General features: G+C 44.5%; 1 protein-coding gene across 3 annotated transcripts; it reads left to right on the plus strand.

Annotated features, from left to right (window-relative positions):
* Positions 1 to 3,789: 3,789 nt before the first annotated feature.
* Positions 3,790 to 10,067, plus strand: LOC111870621. Of its 3 annotated transcripts, none has more exons than XM_023863065.2 (4): positions 3,790 to 3,897; positions 4,684 to 4,786; positions 5,725 to 5,785; positions 9,459 to 10,067. In XM_023863065.2, exons 1-4 carry the CDS (start codon positions 3,884 to 3,886, stop codon positions 9,806 to 9,808), a joined length of 528 nt encoding a protein of 175 aa, XP_023718833.1. In that variant the 5' UTR covers positions 3,790 to 3,883; the 3' UTR covers positions 9,809 to 10,067. The 3 variants fall into 3 exon arrangements, with proteins under 3 accessions (XP_023718833.1, XP_023718835.1, XP_023718834.1); XM_023863067.2 differs by having other exon boundaries at positions 3,796 to 4,013; XM_023863066.2 differs by having other exon boundaries at positions 3,798 to 4,136.
* The last annotated feature ends 11,016 nt before the right edge of the window (positions 10,068 to 21,083 follow it).

Consider the following 21,083-nt stretch of genomic DNA (forward strand, 5'->3'; position numbering starts at 1 on the left):
GCATTTCTAATCAAATTCCAAATACAGTTCTCCGAACAAGAAACACCATAATCAGAGTCTAGCATCAAGAGTGCCTGAAGGCATGTGAGATTATCACACTGGGTGTCCCACATTTCAGTTTCTGTATATAAGTTGGCGAAAATTACACGAAACGTTATAACGAAAATTATGCCCATTTCATGCCATACCAACTATTTTTAAGCTACAAGCCGGAAAGTCGCGGGTTAGAGTCACGATGAGGAGGATTTTTTCAATTGACCTAATCCTTCGAGCCTCTAACAGAAATGAGTACCAAGAATCTTCCTGGGGATAAAGCGCGGCCGGCGCGTAAGGCTGACAATCTCGCCGCCATCTGTGAGCCGACTGTCTAGAAAATGTGAGAGCCTCTATGTCTCACAACCCTATGGGCATCCATGGCCTCTTACAGGGATAGCTTTACTTAACCCCACCGCAATCTGTGAGCCGATTTTCTGGAAAATATGGGAGCCTCGACGTCCCACAAACCTATGGGCCTCCTCGGCCTGTTACAGGGATAGCTTTACTTAACCCTACCTCAATCTGTGAGCCGATTGTCTGGAAAATATGGGAGCCTCTACGTCTCACAACCCTATGGGCCTCCACAGCCTGTTACAGGGATAGCTTTAATTAACCCCACCTCAATCTGTGAGCCGATTGTCTGGAAAATGTGGGAGCCTCGACGTCTCACAACCCTATGGGCCTCCTCGGCCTGTTACAGGGATAGCTTTACTTAACCCCACCTCAATCTGTGATCCGATTATCTGGAAAATATGGGAGCCTCTACGTCTCACAATCCTATGGGCCTCCACGGCCTGTTACAGGGAGAGCTTTAATTAACCCCACCTCAATCTGTGAGCCGATTGTCTGGAAAAATGTGGGAGCCTCGACGTCTCATAACCCTATGGGCCTCCACGGCCTGTTACTTAAGCTGTCTGACGGAAAATATGGAACCACCTACGTGCACGGCTCTGAAACACGTGCTATATTTAAAATGAAATGTTCCACAAAACTGGGCAGGTAAAGTCCATTTCTGACGTTTAAAAACAAGTATCCAGCCGACTCACAGCGGGGCTTATCACGTAAATGCCAGTGACTAATAATGATTTGCCGCCGTGGGGATTTGGCCAACAGTGCAATCTCCACAGAGCTACCCCTGCCTAATCCGGATACGGCCTCGATAATCCGGATTTTCCATAATCCTGGTATGGTCCTTAATCTCTATATAGCCCGGATAAACCTAGTGGTATAGTCATTTGTAGTTACGGCCTGTAGGAGTCAGTAAATCCAATTTCGAATCCAAAACTCGGTCGAAAGTTACTCATCACCAGGGCCCGGATTTTGATGACATGTCATCTTTTTTTCCTTGTATCCTATGCGATGCTCTGAAATATATAAATCTCGGATATGAGCTGCTGGTTACAGAAATGTAATTTTTATGGGTAATTTTTTGACATTTTTAGGTTTAAGGTCATTTTTTCACTTTGGGGGGTAATTTTTTGGTAAATTTTTGGACTTTTAAGGGTGTTTCTTGTCATTTTTGGCCATTTTGGGGAATTTTTCTTCATATGTTTTCTAAAATATGAATAACGCGGAAGCGAAATGTTCTTTCTTTTTTCCTTTAGGTCATTTTTCTGGATTTTTTCGGTCATTTTATAGGTCATTTTTTTTTAAATATTTTCAGGTCATCAAAATCCTGGCCCTGTATATTACATTTTTGGGTCATATTTTAGGTAATTCTTCTGGATTCTTCGGTCATTTTATAGGTCATTTTTTTTAATATTTTCATGACATCAGAATCCGGGCCCTGTTCATCACTCATTTATGTGGATGACAATATACGCAGTCAGTTAAAGCACAGGCCGCAGTCAATGGGTTTCGGTGAACATGTCTGTGTCCATTCAACAGGAATATTCTGGCCTGCGCGAGCGCCGCCTCTCAACCGCTTCCTGCTCCCACTAACCTCGTCTCCTGTGCCTCAACTACAATATGTTCCTCAAATTAAGTCGCTGCTGCATACACGACGTGGGGTCAGCTAAACTGCGAGACAGAACAGATTAGATGAGTCCGCCCTCACCTGAGGACGGAAACAGATCCAGTCTCCAAGACAAAAGAAAAATTGGTACGATACACTAACAGCTGCCAACCGTGGCATGGGGGGGGGGGGGGGACATGACANGTACATATCAAGCGAAAGAGAAGATAAACGTGGGTTCACGTGTCGTGACTGGCTCGACAGCTAGAGTGAGTCATACAACGTTTATCTGAAAATTCCAGTTTTCAGTTTGGACAAACTTGCTATCATTTTTGCGTGTTCTGATTTCAAAGAATTTTAATTTATTTTCTGTGTCCTGAAGTTCCATTGATTTCCCCCTTTTTATGAATTTTCACCTCTTTGTATTTCCATATTATTGCAATGAAAGTTGTTTGAAGATCCTTGAAAATTTTGTTCTGTAAATTCTGTGACTACATATATTATTTTTAAGGTAGTTTGTGTTTTTTTTTTTAAGGTTGTGGAAACTCTCGATAGCCCAGAACACAGAGTAAAATGGTAGAGCTATCGATGAAAAATTAATTGGAAAAAGATTTCGAGGAAGCGGATGTCGCCTAATTGAAGTACAACCCCCGATATTTTCCAGGACTCAGATAAACCACGGAAAGCCTCAGTCACTACAGTCAGTGGCTCGGCCGAGATGCGAAACGAGCAACTCACTAGTGTGAGTATAGAGCATGACTGCCAAGACAATCCGTTTCGTCACTGTGTCGTGAAAGCAGGTGGAACAAGCAGTCTATACTGTGCTTTGAAAGAGGCTGAGGAGACACAAGAACAAGAAACCTATAACTGATACTTCTGTGTCCTTTAATCGGTCTCTTTTTGCATGAAGTATAGGTAACATGGGGGGTTACGCACCAGTGCAGACGTACGTATGTTCTATTCCGTTTCGAGCTACAATTCAAATAATAAATGAATACATGGTGCACAGTTTACAGTTAATTTTTATTAATTCGTTTAGTGGGGTGTGGAGTCCAACTGGGTCCACTCGGCACGGCAGCCACTGATTGGTCTATTGTAGCCTGCCCCGGGTGATTATGATGATGGAGAATTTGGTGGAATGAAGATTGGCAGGCGAAACCGAAGTACTCGGAGAAACCCCGCCCCCAGGGCTACTTTGTCCACCACAAATCACACTTGACCACACCCGGGATCGAACCCGGGCCGCCGCGGTAGGAAGCCAGCGACTAACCGCTTGAGCTATGGCGCGGCCACAGTTTACAGTTGCTCAACTGGTTAAGTAGTTCCCTTCATTTCACGGAACCCTAAGCTTCATTACCGTGTTCACAAAAACCCGCCACTGGAGCCAGGTAAATCAGCCCACTCATCACCCTCCACTCTTTTACGATCCTTTTTAACATTATCTTTCCATCTCTAGACGCAGCAGACAATTTTTAGCTGTCCTGCATGCTACATTCCTCGCCTATCTCATTCTCCTTAACCAAGTCGTTAATAAGAATTTATGAAGAGAACAAGCAAGAAATAAAAGCAGGAGGACAGGTGTTCTGTCACAAGGACACTTTTAGGCTTGAAAGTAACGTCAAGGAAAACAAGGTAACTCATTTTCATAAATCATATGACTCAACTACGCGTATTTTCCTTGAAACTTTGTGACGTGGCTTGTACATTCAAGTGGCCATACCGTTCACTGTACTTTGTGATAGCCGTGTTGAAAAATGTTGGCATTATCAGCCTGGAAAGTAGCCCTGCTGTGCAGTCATTTACAGCGCCTTTAAACGGGGTCTAGTGAGGTCTTATAAGCGGCGCTCATCCTCACAGCAGCAGTTTCTTGACACGAGACTACGGAACCATTTCATGGCAACGAAAAAGTAATTAACACTTGTTAACTCATTCTTGTTTTCATACCGAAAACTTACTCTTATATTCTGTGAATGTACTGCTCTAAAAGGTGTCTAAAATATATTTGAAGAAACGTCTTCACCAGGTACTAAAGTGGGTCGCTACGTCATCATTTGATAATTACAAGATTTCTATTTTCAACAGCCAGCCTCGCCACACCTGACACCTCACAGAGCTCACGAGATTTTCCCTCTGTTGCGTGCTCAAGGTATGATGCAACCTGAGAGATGTTTTAGAAATACTGCAGTTAGTGTTCTGGGCACGCAGAGGCGGACGGGACAATTTCCGCTGATGTGCTTTTAATGTCAAAGCAGGCGGTATGCATAGCAACCACCGCGCTCTATAGGGTAATGTTCAGGTCGCCGACGATGCAACTGTAAATCTGGTTGCTGAAATCGTTCAGCCATTAAATGTTATGGATCCATAGAACAAAGCCGATCACAGTGACCGCGAGGTCTAACGCATGAACTGTCTTCGCTCGCTCGGACTCTGGGGTCGTGCTTTCGAATCCCACTCAAGGCAAGGATGTCTGTGTGTTTATTCTGTTTGTGCTGTCCTGTGTGTAGGTAGCGGTCTTGCGACGGGCTGATCCCCCGTCCAAGGGATCCTGCCGACTGTGTATAGGATTACGAAACTGAAAAAAAGCGGCCATGGACCAACAACGGGTTATAGAACCACTGATGAATGAATGAATGAATGAATGAATGAATGAATGAACTATAGAATAAAGTGATTTACATGCTCCTTTATTCCAGTATGAAGATGAACCTAGTTGCCGCCGTCTTTGTGGCGTTCGCCGTGACAGCGGGAATAGCAGCAGAAACACAGCCCTGCACCCTGAAGCAGGAAAATGCACAGGTAATTTCTACCCGCTCACTGCAAGGGATGTGACGTGTCTCTGCGCGTGCGGTGACTGCTCACTTCCGGTACATATATTCAAATGAGGACGGAAAACTAGAATTTGGACGTATAGGGTAAACGCACCAAACTTCGAGACAACCCTCATTATGTGGTAGAACACTCCAAAGTCGAAACGAAATTAATTTGATTTTAACAGCCCTGCATTTATAGAGCCAACTATGGAGAACTTTTCGAATTAAAGTTAGGAACGAATTTGTGGTCATGCCATAGTCACCGGCCGGGGTTTCTACCGCTGTGGATCGGATTCGAGTCAAGGCCAGGTAATGTGCGGTTCGTGTGGTGGACAATGTGGTACTTTGGCAAGTTTTCTCCGAGTACTTCGGTTTCTCCTGCCAATTATCATTCCATAGACTACACCACACTCGCTATCATCTATATTTCGGGGCTGGTACATCAGGCCAAACAGTGGCCGACGTACCAAGTAGACTCAGTCTCACCTCACCCCAAGAAAACTATTGAAGAATTTAGATTGTCGTTCCACCAAAGAAAGTTTGTCACAAAAATTGTTAGTTTATTTATTTAAATATGGTGTCAGTAGCTGAGATGCTGAGTAGCGTGAGCAAGAAAGTGTCATGGTGGTAAGATTTCGAGCTGTGTGGAAATTTTCCTGCGAGGACCGAATATTACGAAACACCTCGGTCAAGATAGATACAGAAACTTGAACCCGTGCATCTCAAGTACAAAGGACTGCTACCCACATGATTACGTAGGGGTGCGAATGACCTAAGGGATAAAAGCCTGAACTACTGACATAACGTCACATGACACACTGTATCATGTAAGCGGGTAGGTCTGGTGACCGCAAAATGGTCACTATTTTGCCCGTTCTCTCAGTGCAAGATAACGTTGACGTGTGGTGGTGTTTTCCTTTGCAGTGCAAGCGGAACTCCGAGTGCTGCAGCAGATGTTGCACTGCAGGGCTGTGTTCCAGTGTAGGTACGTACCGGAGCTCGCGACCTCTCAGCACACCCATTGTCCCAGTGATTCATGAACCGTCACCCAAACTCACAAACAACCATTAGCGTATTCATAAGACTTCCTTCACCCCGCTGTCCACCATTCCAGACCGACATTTCTTCAACATTAATTTCAACATCGCCTTCTCGTTTACGGCTAGGTCGTCCAAGACACTGCTGCCAGAATTCTGTACATATTTCTAATTACTCTTTAGTATGCTACGTGCCTTCCCAATCCCATCCATTTAAAAATGATAATTTTATTTTGGGAAGAATATAATTTTCTAAGCTCTTCACTGCCGGCGGGTTCAAGTCCCGATGAGATAGTTGGATTTTTTCAGTTGACCTAATTCTTTCAACCGCACTATGGTCCTGGGGTCGACTCAGCTTCTAACAGAAATGAGTACCAGGAATTAATTAAATAATTTTCCTGGTGAGTAAAACGCGGCCGGTGCGTAAGGCTGACAACCTCACCGCCATCTTTAAGCCGATTTTCTAGAAAATGTGGGACCATCAAAGTCTCACAACCCTATGAGCCCCCACGGCCTGTTACAGGGATAGCTTTACTTAACATCACCGCCATCTGTGAGCCGATTGTCTAGAAAATGTGGGAACCTCGACGTCTCACAACAGTATGGGTCTTCACGGCCTGTTACGGGGTTAGCTTTACTTAACCTCACCGCCATCTGTGAGCCGATTGTCTAGATAATGTGGGAGCCTCGACGTCTCACAACCCTATGAGCCCCCACGGCCTGTTACAGGGATTGCTTTACTTAACCTCACCGCCATCTGTGAGCCGATTGTCTAGAAAATGTGGGAACCTCAACGTCTCACAACAGTATGGGTCTTCACGGCCTGTTACAGGGATTGCTTTACTTAACCTCACCGCCATCTGTGAGCCGATTGTCTAGAAAATGTGGGAACCTCAACGTCTCACAACAGTATGGGTCTTCACGGCCTGTTACAGGGATTGCTTTACTTAACCTCACCGCCATCTGTGAGCCGATTGTCTAGATAATGTGGGAGCCTCGACGTCTCACAACCCTATGGCCTTCACGGCCTGTTACAGGGATAGAGTTACTTACTTTACTTCACTGCCGATCACGGTGGTAGCGCGGTGTATGGCATGAGCAGCCTTCGTTCGCTCGAACATTGCGGTCGTGGGTTCGAATCCCACACTAGGCATGGAATTGTATGCGTTTATTCTGTGTCTGTGATGTTCTGTGTGTAGGTATCGGACTTACGATGGCTGATCCCCAGTCCGAGGAGTCCTACCGTCTGTGTATAGGAATAAGAATCGGAAAAAGCGGTCAAGGTCCGAAGGGCTGTAGAGCCATTCGTAGAGAAAGAGAGAGAGAGATCTTCATGATGTAATTCTCTGTACCCTCAATAACTCTCTCCCTCTTAGGTGCAAATATTCTCAACACCCTCAACCCATATCCCTCAAGGTGAGAGACCAGAGAGATTACAAAAATATCTGCAACTGAAATGTGTTGTGAGTAACAGCGACAAAGGGAAGTCACGAACCGGGGACTTATGCTGAGATAGATGTGTCATGGCGCTGTCAACTCAAGTTCATTTTACTGTTATCAATCTCAACCTGAATGTTGTAGCGTATCCGCGCACGAAATGTTCCGTCGCAGTCTCCAGAGCACAAGTACAATCCGCTCCGAAATTACAGACAGGTTCCTGACCGGCTGTCAGCAAGTAAAAAACACGTGGGCCGCTCGGAGAATAAACCACAATGTACACACCTCGTTTGACAGAACAGATTAACTAACTAACTTCATGGAGCTGAACCCTTCTCGAGAATCCGCCAGTTGTCCAGTTACCCCAGAATTTCTCAACATTTTATGGAACCCGAAGGTTCTTTACCTTGTTGCCTGTTCCCTATTCTGATCCAGATCATTCCAGTCCATATCACCACCAGCTCTTACTCCATCCTACCTCTCTAAGACCCATTTTAATATTACCCACCCACCTATGTCTTGGTCTTCCTAGTTCAGTTTTCCTTAGCTTAGGTAGTTTATCCAAAAAACAGCCCAAGTCCGAGACCCTTTGTGACATTTCGTAACAAGGGTATTTTTACGGTGAGGAGTTGTTGGGTAAAACATAAAAGTACGCAACAATAGAAGAACCGTGTTTCCTGTGCGGTCCGTGCCGAGGGGCTGTAAGAGGGAGAAAGTTCAGTTGCAGGATATTCGCCGGACAGTAGGCACAGAATCTGAAGAATCGTTGTTAGAAGCCGTCACCAGGAAATGTCTAGTAAAGCCACTGTAGGATGGAAAAGACTTTCGTGTGCTGTAGTGATTTGTGTAGTGTGGAGATTAGTGATGGCGCTGTAATTACTTGTAGTTCCGAGACGCGAGTACAAGTGATCAATAAATCCATTTACCAACCCAAACTCAACCCATAGTCACACATAATACACGTAAGAACATGAAGAATAGGGCTAAGGTTCCCATTCCTGCACCCTTTACATGAACTTCTTATGGATTAAGGTGAAGCCAGGCCGCGCCATAGCTCAAGCGGTTAGTAGCTGGCTTCCCACCGCGGCGACCCGGATTCGATCCCGGGTCTGGTCAAGTGGGATGTGTGGTGGACAAAATGGTACTGGGGCAAGTTTTCTCCGAGTACTTCGGTTTCCCCTACCAATCTTCATTCCACCAAATTCTCCATCATCATAATCACCCTGGGCAGGCTACAATATTCCTATCAGTGGCCACCGTGCCGAGTGGACCCAGTTGGACTCCACCCCCCACTAATCGAATTAAAAAGAAAGTTGCAGCCAAATATGTTGGACATGGGAAAGTTCCATTTGGTCACGGGTACGTAATTACATCACCTGCTAGCACTAAACTTCCTTCCCCGGTAAAGCATTCCTTAAATGTTAGTGAATACAGAAGTTATGATAGCTGTGAAGATTTGATATAAACATACATTCCTTCAGACTAACATGCGCGACTGCCAGGTACCTCACTTTTATCATAACGTGACGTCATTTCATCGACTGAAAAAACGAAGTCACGTTGTGATAAAAGCGAGTTTTAATTTGTTCCTGTTCTACTCAATAGTACAAATGATAAAATGACGTCACGTTGTGATAACAGCGACGTGGTTAGAACTGACCCCATCTGACGGTATGTTTCTTGTCGGAATATGGGTGAATATGGGAAGTACGGCCACCTGGGATGTGACGCCGTGTAGATCGGTAGGTAACCGACGTTTTTCAGAAACCTACTGCCCTTGTCGAGAAAATAAACTGAGCCTGTTTTTTGCTGGGTACTTTCTATTTTTACTGCTAATGGGGTGGGACTAAGTCCCTTGTACTGCGGCCACTTCTGGCCTATTGTACCAGTCCCAGATGATAGGTGAGGGTGATTGTGGAGAATTTGGTGGAATGAAGATTGGCAGGGGAAACCGAAGTACTCGGAAAAAAACCCTGCCCCAGTGCCACTTTGTTCACCACAAATCCCACCTGACCAGACCCGGGATCGAACCCGGGAAGGCAGCGACTAATCGCTTGAGCTATGGCGCATTGCTCGGTTTTTTCTCAGTTCCTCCAAATTGTCAATAAATTTCAATCGGACTACACGGAGTCATATCCCACAAGACAGAAATCTGTAAACTATGTTTTGTTTCCTAAAATGTAGGCAGCTGTTTTCCCGCCTGTGACCCGAGCAGAGCTGCAACTGTCGAGGGACCGGCCTTGTGCAGACTAACGAAGTCTATTGACGAGCTGACCGATCTGTTGAAGATTATGATCAACAGCGACTTGGAGACAGGCATTCCAGTGCTGGCGAACATCATCAGAACTGTAAATGTATTCTTTAAGGACCCCATTTCAGGCATTGCCTTCATGCCTGACGTCATCGAGGGCGTGCATAAACTTGGGAACATGTTCAACACAACAATGGACGAAACCAGACTGATTATTAATGACGTCAGCGACATAATAGACACAAGTGTTCATTTGATGACCAAGCTGATCAACTCGCATTGATAACAGGTCTAGAGTATGTACCGGAAGAAAAGAGTTAATGTTTTCAAGATGATTAGTATCGAAACGTATTCCCAACTGTACACAGCAACATTTCTCCCACCTTCCGATCTCCGGGGTCCACCTCAACATCATGAGGACCCTATTACTTGCTACACTGTCACACTCTGACTCCAGAGTAAGGTTTCTGTACGGAGCTTTACGGCACGCAGTGTCATTTATTTGTCTGTATTAAAAAATGTGTTGCTCTGCTTAATTTAAGCAATACACCATAAAGACATATGGGTGAGTGGAGGTATAGCTCCACCATCCGTAGCCTCGGCACCGGATGGATGTAAGCAGCCGGGATAGCGCAGTCTGTACAGCGACTGGTTACGGACTTGACCGAGGGGTCTGAGTTCGAGTCTCCACGTCGTCCAGACTGGCTCTGGGGTCCGCCCAGCCTATCTACTGGGTACCGGGGGTTCTATCCCCGGGGTTAAAGCGGCCGGGCCGTGAAGATAATCACTTACCTCCAAGTAGTGCCGAGGTCAAGAAAATATAGATCCATACATTCACTCCCCCATACGCCTTCATGGAGTAAGCATAGGGGCATCTTTATTTACTAGACGGAGGTGAGCGTCAGCTTCACGCCCCTTCCGCTTTACCCCCAGGAACAGAGCCCTCGGTACCAACTGTATAGGAGCCTGGATGGGCCCCAGAATTGGTCTGGACGCTGTTGAGAAGAGAAAAATCATGCACTGCCGGGAGCCAAACCCGAACCGTCCAGCCTGTAGGTATGCCAACTCATCTATTTACACTTGAATACAAAATAAATTCTAAATGTCATTTTATGATCGAAAAAAAAAATCAGTTTGCAAGACTACAAGACTGAGTAACCGAAATGCTATGAGATGCCGGTTAAAAAGAAACCTGATTGGGGTGGGGGTGGGAGTCAGTATATGGTCATCCACAAAGCGTCCGTGGACCACAGGCTGTGGAAGACTGGGCTGAAATGGATATTTTTCGCAAAATGTACCTAAATTTGTTATGAATACGCGTGGTAGTGCTATACAGTGTTCGGATATGACTAGCTAATGAGCACAATTATATTCTGTACTGGAAACAATTTCATTTCCCTACCGAAATGACGCCGATGACATGTTGAGTGCGCCCTCCGTTTTGGAGTCATCAGTTTACGAAATCCTGTCTGTGATAACATCCGTTATACTGACCACAGAAATGACAGTCGAAGAACTGAAATAGGGAATTATATTTATCTGCATTCAAGACACGCTGGCGTGTGAGAAGGCTCTGTCATGCAATCAGAACGAATGATGTTTAAACGAGATTAACTTTCACTGACTAGTATAACGTCATATTTCCAATTATCGTTGATAAATAAAAGGTAACAAGCACTTGTACAAAAAACACTAAAAAGTAATTCGATGTTTTGACTCAGAATTCAAAACACACAGAGAGTTGTGTACCCCCTTTGCAAAAACCAATAAGTCACACCCTCCGCAACTGCGCATGCTCCCACTTGCCTACGCAACACAGTATGAAGAACAGTCAGTAGAGTTTTGTTGAAAACTGTGCCAATATACAAACATCACCGTAGTAACCGTGGTGGCCAGAGTTACTGAGCGTAGCTTACGGTTGGCCGAGCACCGTAACCATTTGTAACCACACAACGACCTAAAATTTTATATTAATTTCAGTAGTTGCAGAAAGTAGAATGGGCCAGCTCAGTCGGTATAGCGGCTGGCTGGACGACCGAGTGGTCGGAGTTTGAATCCCAGTAGGGTCAAAAATTATATATTTTCCACATCGTTCAGACCGGCTCTAGGATCCATCCAATGGGCACAAGGGGTTCTTTCTCCGGGAATAGAGCGAACGGGGCGTGAAGCTGACCACCTCTAACGAGTGTCGAGGTGAAGAAAACGCGAAATCTATAGATCCATCCACCCATACGCCTTCATAATGTAGTGATTAATTAAGCACAGGGATAACTTTACCTTTAATAAAAAGTGGAATACTTATGTACCGTATGTTTGCACTGAATTCTCACTCTTATTGACACGCACTGTAAAACTTAAAGCAATGATAATAAATATGAACACGCACAATGCACGCATACTGCTTACTTGCCCCCTGCAAAACTAAACTGGACATTGTCCCGCTGTTTACACTGATATCAACCTGTTTCCCTTCAAAACTTCTAAACCCAAGTAAACCTATAGATATTATTGTCACTTGTTAGTGACATGGCACGGGATTTTGACTTGTAATTGGATTTACTAAAAACTTAGTACTCGTAACTACAGATAACTTATAACACTACCGATAATCGGCACACTTAACTAACCACTGCTGTATGTTCCCAGTTTTCCAATCTGCTGTGTCTTCACGTGCTCGTTCCTTAGTAGCGGCTCCCAACAACGACGTATGCTGGCTCCAGATTGAATCATTAGCCACCACAACCTACTTGCTTGTCTGGTAATATGTTGCTGGTCTTGGCCAGCACGGTCATTTTTGGTTTCGTGCCCCATGAACATACTTTTCCCTGCCTCGATAAGCGTTCAGTTTGCCGTTGCCTAGCAGCGGACGGTTTTCCTTATTAAATAATTCCGTCATTACTGTGCGCTGGAGTTCTCACGGCGGTAATTGAGAGGATCAGCGTCTTGTGGGCCGTGACGCTGTGCTGAATAATTCATGTTTACCGACGTACTGCTTCAGGCTTCTGGATAACCCTGAAGCCTGAAAAACTAGAAGAAAGTTTATCCGAAACGTCAGTGAACATCGGACAGATTAAACGACGTTACATCCCAGAACACATCAATCCTTATGAAGCATTAGGCTCAGTTACCTGTTTCTAATCTACCCAGGTTCAAATTCCCTCTCCGGGGTTCCTTCTGGCCTGCGCGTCTCCAAACGGTTTGCATTCCAGTAGCCTGTACGAGTTGCGACGGACTGCTTGGAGCGCTTCTTTCTTCTCCTGTGCCTCTACTTAGCTGATTATCTCATACAGACATCAGGAAACTTGGCGCCCTCGCTAATCGGGTTACAGTTAATCCGGACTGGAATATGAAAAATGCTGTGTAAAATTTGAGGTTTTCACTGCGGTTACTATGAAGAATGCCGTGTAGATCTTGTGTCAACCGAACATATCGCCTCCATCTTCAGGGTAGGGTAGGTAACCTGAAGATGGAGGCGATACATCCCTCCGAAAAGTAGGTTCATGCAAGATCTATACGGCGCCACATCCCACAAAACGGTATTCTTCATTAAAATGCTGTTCACAATTAAGTAAGTACTTTAAAAGACAATGGCATTTAGGAAGGCAGGTGAATCGCTTGTCTGTACAGACAAAACTTGACGGTTTCTATCAAACCTGCAGTATTACGTTTAAAATATGTACAACTTCTGAGTCTTCTATCGACGAATAAATTTATTTTATATTTATGTTTTTTAAACAAAGGCTCTAAAGTGGTATTTTTTTTTCATTTATTTTCATCAGCACTACTTAACCAACTTTTGGAGCTGAGCCCTTCTTCAGAAGCCGCCAATTGTGCAGCTATTTAAGAACTTCCCAGCATTTTATAGAACCCAAGGTTCATTACCACGTTCACAAGAGTATTCCACTAGTCCCCTATTGCTCAAAGATCCCTTTTAATATTGTACATCCACCTATTTCTTGGTCTTCCTCGTGGTCTCTTTCCTTCTGGCTATATTTCTTCCGCCAATGCCCCGAGCTAACCTGCCCTCTACAGACTTCTTACATTCCGTGTCTCAAATCTCATGCCCATTTTCTTTGGCTTAGGTCGTTTATTCAAAGAATCCGTCCAGGTCCGAGGCCCTCTTTACGGCGAGGAATTGTTAGCCCCACGACCACCCCTTGTCGGCTGTCCGCCACTGCATATTCAATATATTTACATCAACCCCCCATATTCGGAGACCATCTCCTTCATACACTACCTGAGGTGGTGACAAGGGACCCATTTAATAAGAATCAACAATACATCATTAACTTTCCTCTTAGGGCTGCACTTTGCTTCCCTAATCCATATGAACTCTCCATCTCCTCCTACTTACTCCGGATTATTGAGGGTTTACTGTAACGATTAAAGAATCTTGTCCGAAACTTTCCTTTCCTCCGTGTCCTTTAGTCCACAAGCGAACTATAACGACCGAGCCACCGCCGCTTGTCGGCGAAGTTAGTGCTAACTTTTGCGGATAGAGGGTGCCGCGTGGTCAGCGCAACAGATCCCCACAGCCGTTAATCTCGGTTTTCTAGACCGCGAAATTACGCCTATTAGGTTCGGCATTCATGTCTGTCCGTCCGCATGTAAACAACTCGAGAACCAGTGGGACGAAATTTTCATGAAATGTGATTTTGGGGAGAATCAAGAAATTTCCAGAATTTTTGTTTATCGAGACAGCCGCTGACGGCTACAGAGCGAGGCACGGATCCTACAATGTCTTTCATCTGTTAAGCTGTGTTCCGTGGCCGGCCGCGGAGAAAAAAACAGCAGTTTTTGCACCATTACAACGCATATTGCAGACACCACTCAGCCACCACATTGTCCACACTTCGCTCCACGCCACTCCCGGCTCTTCCACGCACTCAAAGGTCATCTTTCTGTGTCCGTGAAGGGCATTCAACAGAACGCAACAGCCAGAACCTCGAGGGTCGCCCCCAGCAACGGCAGGACTGTGTGTGTGCAGAACGGAGGTATTAAGAGGGTGACTAGTTCAGATGCTAACAAAACACCCTCTATCATAAAAATTTATGCCTGAATTATGATAAATTTTTGTTCCTCCTACGTGTATGTGCCGCATCTGAAGCGTGACTCGCCAAAATGCCTATCGGAGCGAGAAATGTTTCGAGTGAAAGTGTAGGGGAAAATGAAACATAACATCCACTTTCCCTGTAAATCTTCAACTTTTCGATATGCTTAAACACTCCGTTAAGGCCGTGAGCACTGGATTTGCCAGCGCATCAACAGGTGGCATTCATGGGGTGACCGTCCGCAGACAAGTAACAGACTGAGACCACCACACTGTTTTTTTTTCCATGGCACTACAGCCCCATTGGGCCTAGGCCTACCTCCATGAACTTCTCCGGTCACTTCGGTTTTTCTAGATCTTACACATTCGGTAGGACTCCTTGGGCGGGTGATCAGCTCGTCGCCAGGCCTCTACCTGTACACAAACACAGAAAACCGCACACACACAAACTAAACATCCATACCCTGAGTGGGATTCGAACCCACGATCCCAGTTTCCAAGCGAACGAAGACAGTACATGCCTTAGACCGCTCGGCTACCGTGACCGGCCCAGACTGGTTAAGCTGTGAATATTTTTCCTAACTTGTTAGCTTCTGTAATGAACATGGAGATGAGGTTAGCAAAGCTATTTCCGGTAACGGAGTTACGGTATATAAAATAAAAGGCAAATTTGTCCCTGCGCTTAACTAATTAAGCACTATGCCATGAAGATGTATTGGGATCCAGTGGGTACAGGGAGTAAAGCGGCTGGGGCGTGAAGCTGACCACTCACCTCCAACTAGTGCCGAGGTCAAGAAAATGGGGATTATACATCCACTTCCCCTAAATTGTCCCTTGCTTAATTAATTAAGCACTGCGCCACGAAGACGTACGAGTATAGGGGAGTGGATGTATAGATCCACATTTTTTTGGCCTCGTACAAGCTGGAGGTGAGTGGTCAGCTTCACGCCCCGACCGCTTTAACCCCAGGGAAACAGACCCCGGTACCCATTGGATAGGAGGTTGGGTGGGCCCAAGAACCGGTCTACAAATCATATACAAGATATTCCTCCATTCATTGACATACACTGGCAGCATCATTAAATAACCAATCTATTACACAGGCCTACAAAAAAAAAAATTTTTTTTGGTGTCTAGGATTTTAGAACTAATTTTAGTTATATTTAAGGCGCTGAATATAAATATAAAATCAGTTTTTCTCTACCAGCTCTACTTTTTTAGATCAGCGTTTTTGTAACGTGCAGTTCTACACAAAATGTGCAGAAATGGTTTGGAGAGAACCCAAGAACCACTTCGATGACTGTTATTTCTGCCTAGTAAATATTACTGGAATCAATCGAAACAACCGTAGCAAGTGGACTTATCCTGATTTAGCCTCTGCAAGACGCCCAGTTCCTCACTCAGAGGAAGTACCGATCCCAACGTTTCACCAGCTACCAGAGCTCTGTGAGGATGAGTATTTTCCCTCTAATCACCCTTCTGATTGTAATGAAGGTGACAGTGATTATGAAGGGATGTCGTCAATCCCTCAACGTTTTAACCAGGATGAGTTAAATGACCTCATCAGAGATCTCAACCTGTCAAAAGAAGCTTCTGAATTACTGGCTTCTAGGTTGAACGACAAAAATTTACTGGAACAAGAAACCAAAATTTCCTTTTACCGCACAAGAGAAACGGATCTGCTACCCTTCTTCTCTCAAGATTACAATCTTGTATATTGTCACGAAATTAGAGGACTCTTGGAAAAAATGGCTCTTCCTGAATATTTTCCCGATGATTGGCGCCTATTTATTGACAGCTCAAAGCGAAGTTTGAAATGTGTCCTTCTACACAATGGAAACAAATATGGTTCAATACCAATTGCTCACTCCACGAAAATGAAAGAAGAATATAACACCATAGCTTTGGTCTTAGAGAAGATAAAGTATCATGAACATCAATGGGTGATTTGTGTGGACTTAAAAATGGTAAATTTTCTCCTTGGACAGCAAAGTGGTTACACCAAATATCCCTGCTTTTTGTGCCTCTGGGATAGCAGAGACAAAACACACCACTGGGTTAGAAAAGAATGGCCCAAGAGAGAAAACATGTACGTTGGGGAGAAGAATATCATTAACGATCCCTTAGTTAGACGAGAGAAAATCATCTTTCCTCCACTGCATATCAAGTTGGGCCTTATGAAGCAGTTTGTAAAGGCCCTTGATAAGAACGGATCATGCTTTGCATATATAGAAATGAAAATGCCTCAGTTGAGTACGGAAAAAATTGAAGCAGGAATATTTGACGGCCCACAAATAAGACAACTCATTAAGGATCCTGCCTTCGCAAATTCGATGAACGAGGCTGAGCGAAAAGCCTGGACTTCATTTGTTGCAGTTGTCGAAAATTTTCTGGGCAAACACAAAGCTGAAAACTATGTTGAACTGGTAAACGAGATGCTTAACAGTTTCAAATCCCTTGGCTGTAACATGAGCATTAAGGTGCACTATTTACACAGTCACTTAGATAGTTTTCCTGAAAATTTAGGAGACACCAGTGAGGAACAAGGTGAAAGATTTCACCAGGATATTAAAACTATGGAGGACCGCTACCAAGGAAGATGGGATACACACATGATGGCAGATTACTGCTGGAGTTTAAAAAGGGACTGTTCTAAAATACATTCAAGAAATTCACGAAAAAGAAGCTTCCGTAGTGTTCCGTGACTATAGTTGGTTTGACTGTTATATATAGTCGATGATTTTTTCCTCTATCTTTGTATTTAATGTAATAAAATAAAAATATAATTATAATATAGTAATAAAAATTCCATGTTGAGTTTTTTTATTTGATCCACTGATTTAACTTAAAATAGTGTAACGTATATTTCACCAAAATGTTATATCTTAAAAATTTGAGCTCCTAGGCAAAAACTAATGCCATATTTGAATTCAGGGCATCAAATTCATATGAAATCAGCTCCAAATACCCCGGCACCAAAACAGCTGTTGGCCTGTGTTATTGTTACACTGCAATGTTTTTCACACAAGAAACTGATCACGACAGCGCGATGTAAGTACTGATAGGCAGATAGATTAGATGTATTAGAGAGAATGGCTGGATTAGATGCGTTAGATAGACTGGATAGATAGATAGATAGATAGATAGATAGGATAGATTAGATTGATACCGTACATGGATTAGATAGATTAGAGAGTAAAGGTGGATTAGATAGATTAGTTAGATCAATGTCCGCCCCATAGCTCAAGCGGTTAGTCGCTGGCTTCCCACAAGTAACTCACCTGCCTTCGTAAATGCCACGTGTCTTAAAGTGTATACTCAGCTGTGAACGGCATTTTTCATATTTCGATCCGGATTTACTGCAATCTGACTAGCGAAGGTTTACTGTAACTAAAATTTAAAGGCGTCACTGCATAATGAGGACATTCATAACTTGTACTCTTCTCCAAGTATAAATAGAATGGTCAAGTCAAGGAGGATGAGGTGGGCAGGGCATGTAGCACGAATGGGGGAGACGAGGAATGCATATAGGATATTGGTGGGAAAGCCAGAAGGAAAGAGACTACTGGGAAGACCAAGGCGTATGTAGGTGGACAATATTAAAATGGATCTTAGAGAGATAGAATGGGATTGTATGGATTGGATTTATCTGGCTAAGGGTAGCGACCAATTGACGGCTCTTGCGAACATGGTAATGAACCTTCGGATTCCATAAAATGCTGGGACATTCTTGAGTAGCTGCAGATTTGGCTTCTCCTCAAGAAGGGCTCAACTCCATGAGTAAGTTAGTAAATTTCAAGGCGCCTTTTGAGAACTTCCCGTACCTTTCATATCCATTTCCGCGTTACTCAGTTTCCTCCTTAGGCAGAGCAAGTGGGCCGCGCCATAGCTCAAGCGGTTAGTCGCTGGCTTCTCACGGCGGCGGCCAGGGTTCGATCCCGGGTCTGGTCAAGTGGGATTTGTGGTGGAGAATGTGGCGCTGGGACAGGTGTTCTCCGAGTACTTCGGTTTCCCCTGCCACTCCTCATTCCACAAAATTCTTCATCATCATAATCACCCAGGGCAGGTACAATAGGCCAATCAGTGGCCGCCGTGCCGAGTGGACCTATTTGGACTCCACCCCCCACTAAATGAAATAACCCAGTGCCGACAGTTCGGCTGGTTTCACACAGACTCACAGCCAGAACCAGAATTATTGTCCTGCGACTGTAACTCACCTGTACCACGAAAAGCCGATCTGTGTCGTCACAGTAATGAGCTTAGCAAGACGCCAGGCGTCGACGGCGTATATCGCAGGAAATTAATGGCTTCCACTAATCCTGCTTTATCAGTAATACCCTTAAACTTCAAATAATTGCAGACGTGAGCTGTCTTGAACGGGAATTTGCTTCTTCATGCTGTGGCGACATGCAGTGCCATCTCTCGGCCTGAAATACGCACTAAATACCCCGTCAGAGAACCTGCGGGCTAATTTCAGAGGCGACTGTTTTTTTCTTATATCTGCTATGATATAAACTCAACGCTCCTTCCACGCAAGAGAAGAATATTGCGCAAAGATACACAATGCGAGCCACACACTACTTACGTGTGGCCTTGAAGACATATGGTATTGTAATATGTATTCAACCCCCGCATTATTTTACGAGATGTGATAGTGTACCCTGCACCACGAGCTACCCTACTTGTTTATTCTAAGTTGTCCTTTTCCTGTATGGGGTAGTCTAGACCCCGAAATTCTGAGTGAATACAAACTAAGAGGTTCACCCTTTTGGGGAGAGACGTGCTTATGGGCACTTCCTGCAGGTGTTCTCCCCTCGTGATTTCAAAAAATCATTTTAATTGGAATCCTCATTTAGAATTCCTATGACCATCCAGTGCTCCATATGTCTGAATGGTCAAACTCTTCTTTATGGACGACGAATAAAATGTCGATCCTGAATCTGACTACGCCCTCAATAGGCGTGTCTCTGGGTGTCCAAGCACCATGTTCGGGGTTCGAATCCCTTTAAAAACTCAGGCTTTGCCAGCCACGGCGGACACCACGCTAAACTTTTGACTTGTTCACTTCGGTCGGACTCCTCGCCAGTTTAATCACTATCTTCACGCATTTGTGTGTTACCACTGAACTTCAGTGCGGCATCATCGAGTAGTACACTCAGCACCTCCCGGGAGGCTACCTCTCACTACCTGCAGAATCCTACCGCGTTGGTGCATAGTGCACTCACATCCTTTTGTTCATTTATCAAGTAACTATAATCAATATTCCTAATGTAACCTTGTGTAAGCATTTGATTCAATACATCATTCTATTAACCTGAAAACCGACTTCCGAAGACTTGAATTTCAATTCTTAAGTGCTCCAACGATCCCAGTCCACAAGACTTCCGCTCGGTCTACAAGTACTTCCCATCACTATCCTTCGGGATACAACAGTATGTGGGAGTGGGGCTCGGTAAGTACCACAGGTAGGTTCTTGTGAGCAATGAACCTAGGAATTCCTTATATAACGGCCAAAGTTTCGTGACCTCCTGAGCAACTATGAAGTTTCTCAAGATGATTCCGAACTGTGGAGACCCCTCAGGACAACGTGGAGACGAGTCCCCTGTAACCGTTCATCATGATTTGGTGGACTATTTTGTATTAATTAAGTTTATATTAAGTTAATATCACAAAAATACAAACAGATCCGGCAGATAGCCAACTTTTACACCCAGATGTGACATAGTTCATGTTTTGCTATGTGGACAGGAAGTAACATCTGGTACATTTCCTGGAATTCTGGCAGTTTCAGCAAAGTCGGAAAGTCTTTGAGAATTTGAGAGCTGACACCTTGGAACAGCTATAACTTAGAAGTGTGAGGGCCGGAGCCTCATCCCCTGATCGTAACGCGTCAAGTCGCCGCCAACCTTAGAGTCAAGTCAGCAACTGCCAGAATCACATAGCAAAGCAACATGATTGGATATTCACAAATTTAGGGAAACTCCTAGTTTGAAAACTAAACCAATGGCACAGGTTGGAGGAGTGGATATTTCTTGGAGTCTGTGGTTCGTAGACCTCGGGATTCAGAGAGAGTGCATTCCATCTCAAGGGAGTCTTCATTGAACTGTCGGCCAAGTCAGACACAAAATTACGACAACGTCCCTTCAGTAAAAGTATTACAAGTTAAATACAATTAAGTGTAACCATTAGAGTTTCCGTTCTATTCATTGAGCGGAAGTGAATTAAATAATTACTAAGTGCAAAAGTCTGAAGTGGTGTATGTGATTGTAGCGTAAGATTCTTTCTGCCCTGCCTGAGCCAAGCTCGTATATGACCATGGATAAGAACTCATCTCTACCCATTACAGAGCAGAACCCAGTTACTCCCTTCTTTCCCTACTTGCGAGACACCTAATGGTAGTACAGGAACGAACTCTCGTCTACCAGCACCAGCAGCCACAATTCTCCTCCCTTCACACCTAACTTCTCGCCATCCATGAGAAGAGGAAGGAGGGCAGTAACTCCAGTGG

The sequence above is a fragment of the Cryptotermes secundus genome, unplaced genomic scaffold, assembly GCF_002891405.2.
Source record: "Cryptotermes secundus unplaced genomic scaffold, Csec_1.0 scaffold475, whole genome shotgun sequence".
Taxonomy (NCBI): Eukaryota; Metazoa; Arthropoda; class Insecta; order Blattodea; family Kalotermitidae; genus Cryptotermes; species Cryptotermes secundus.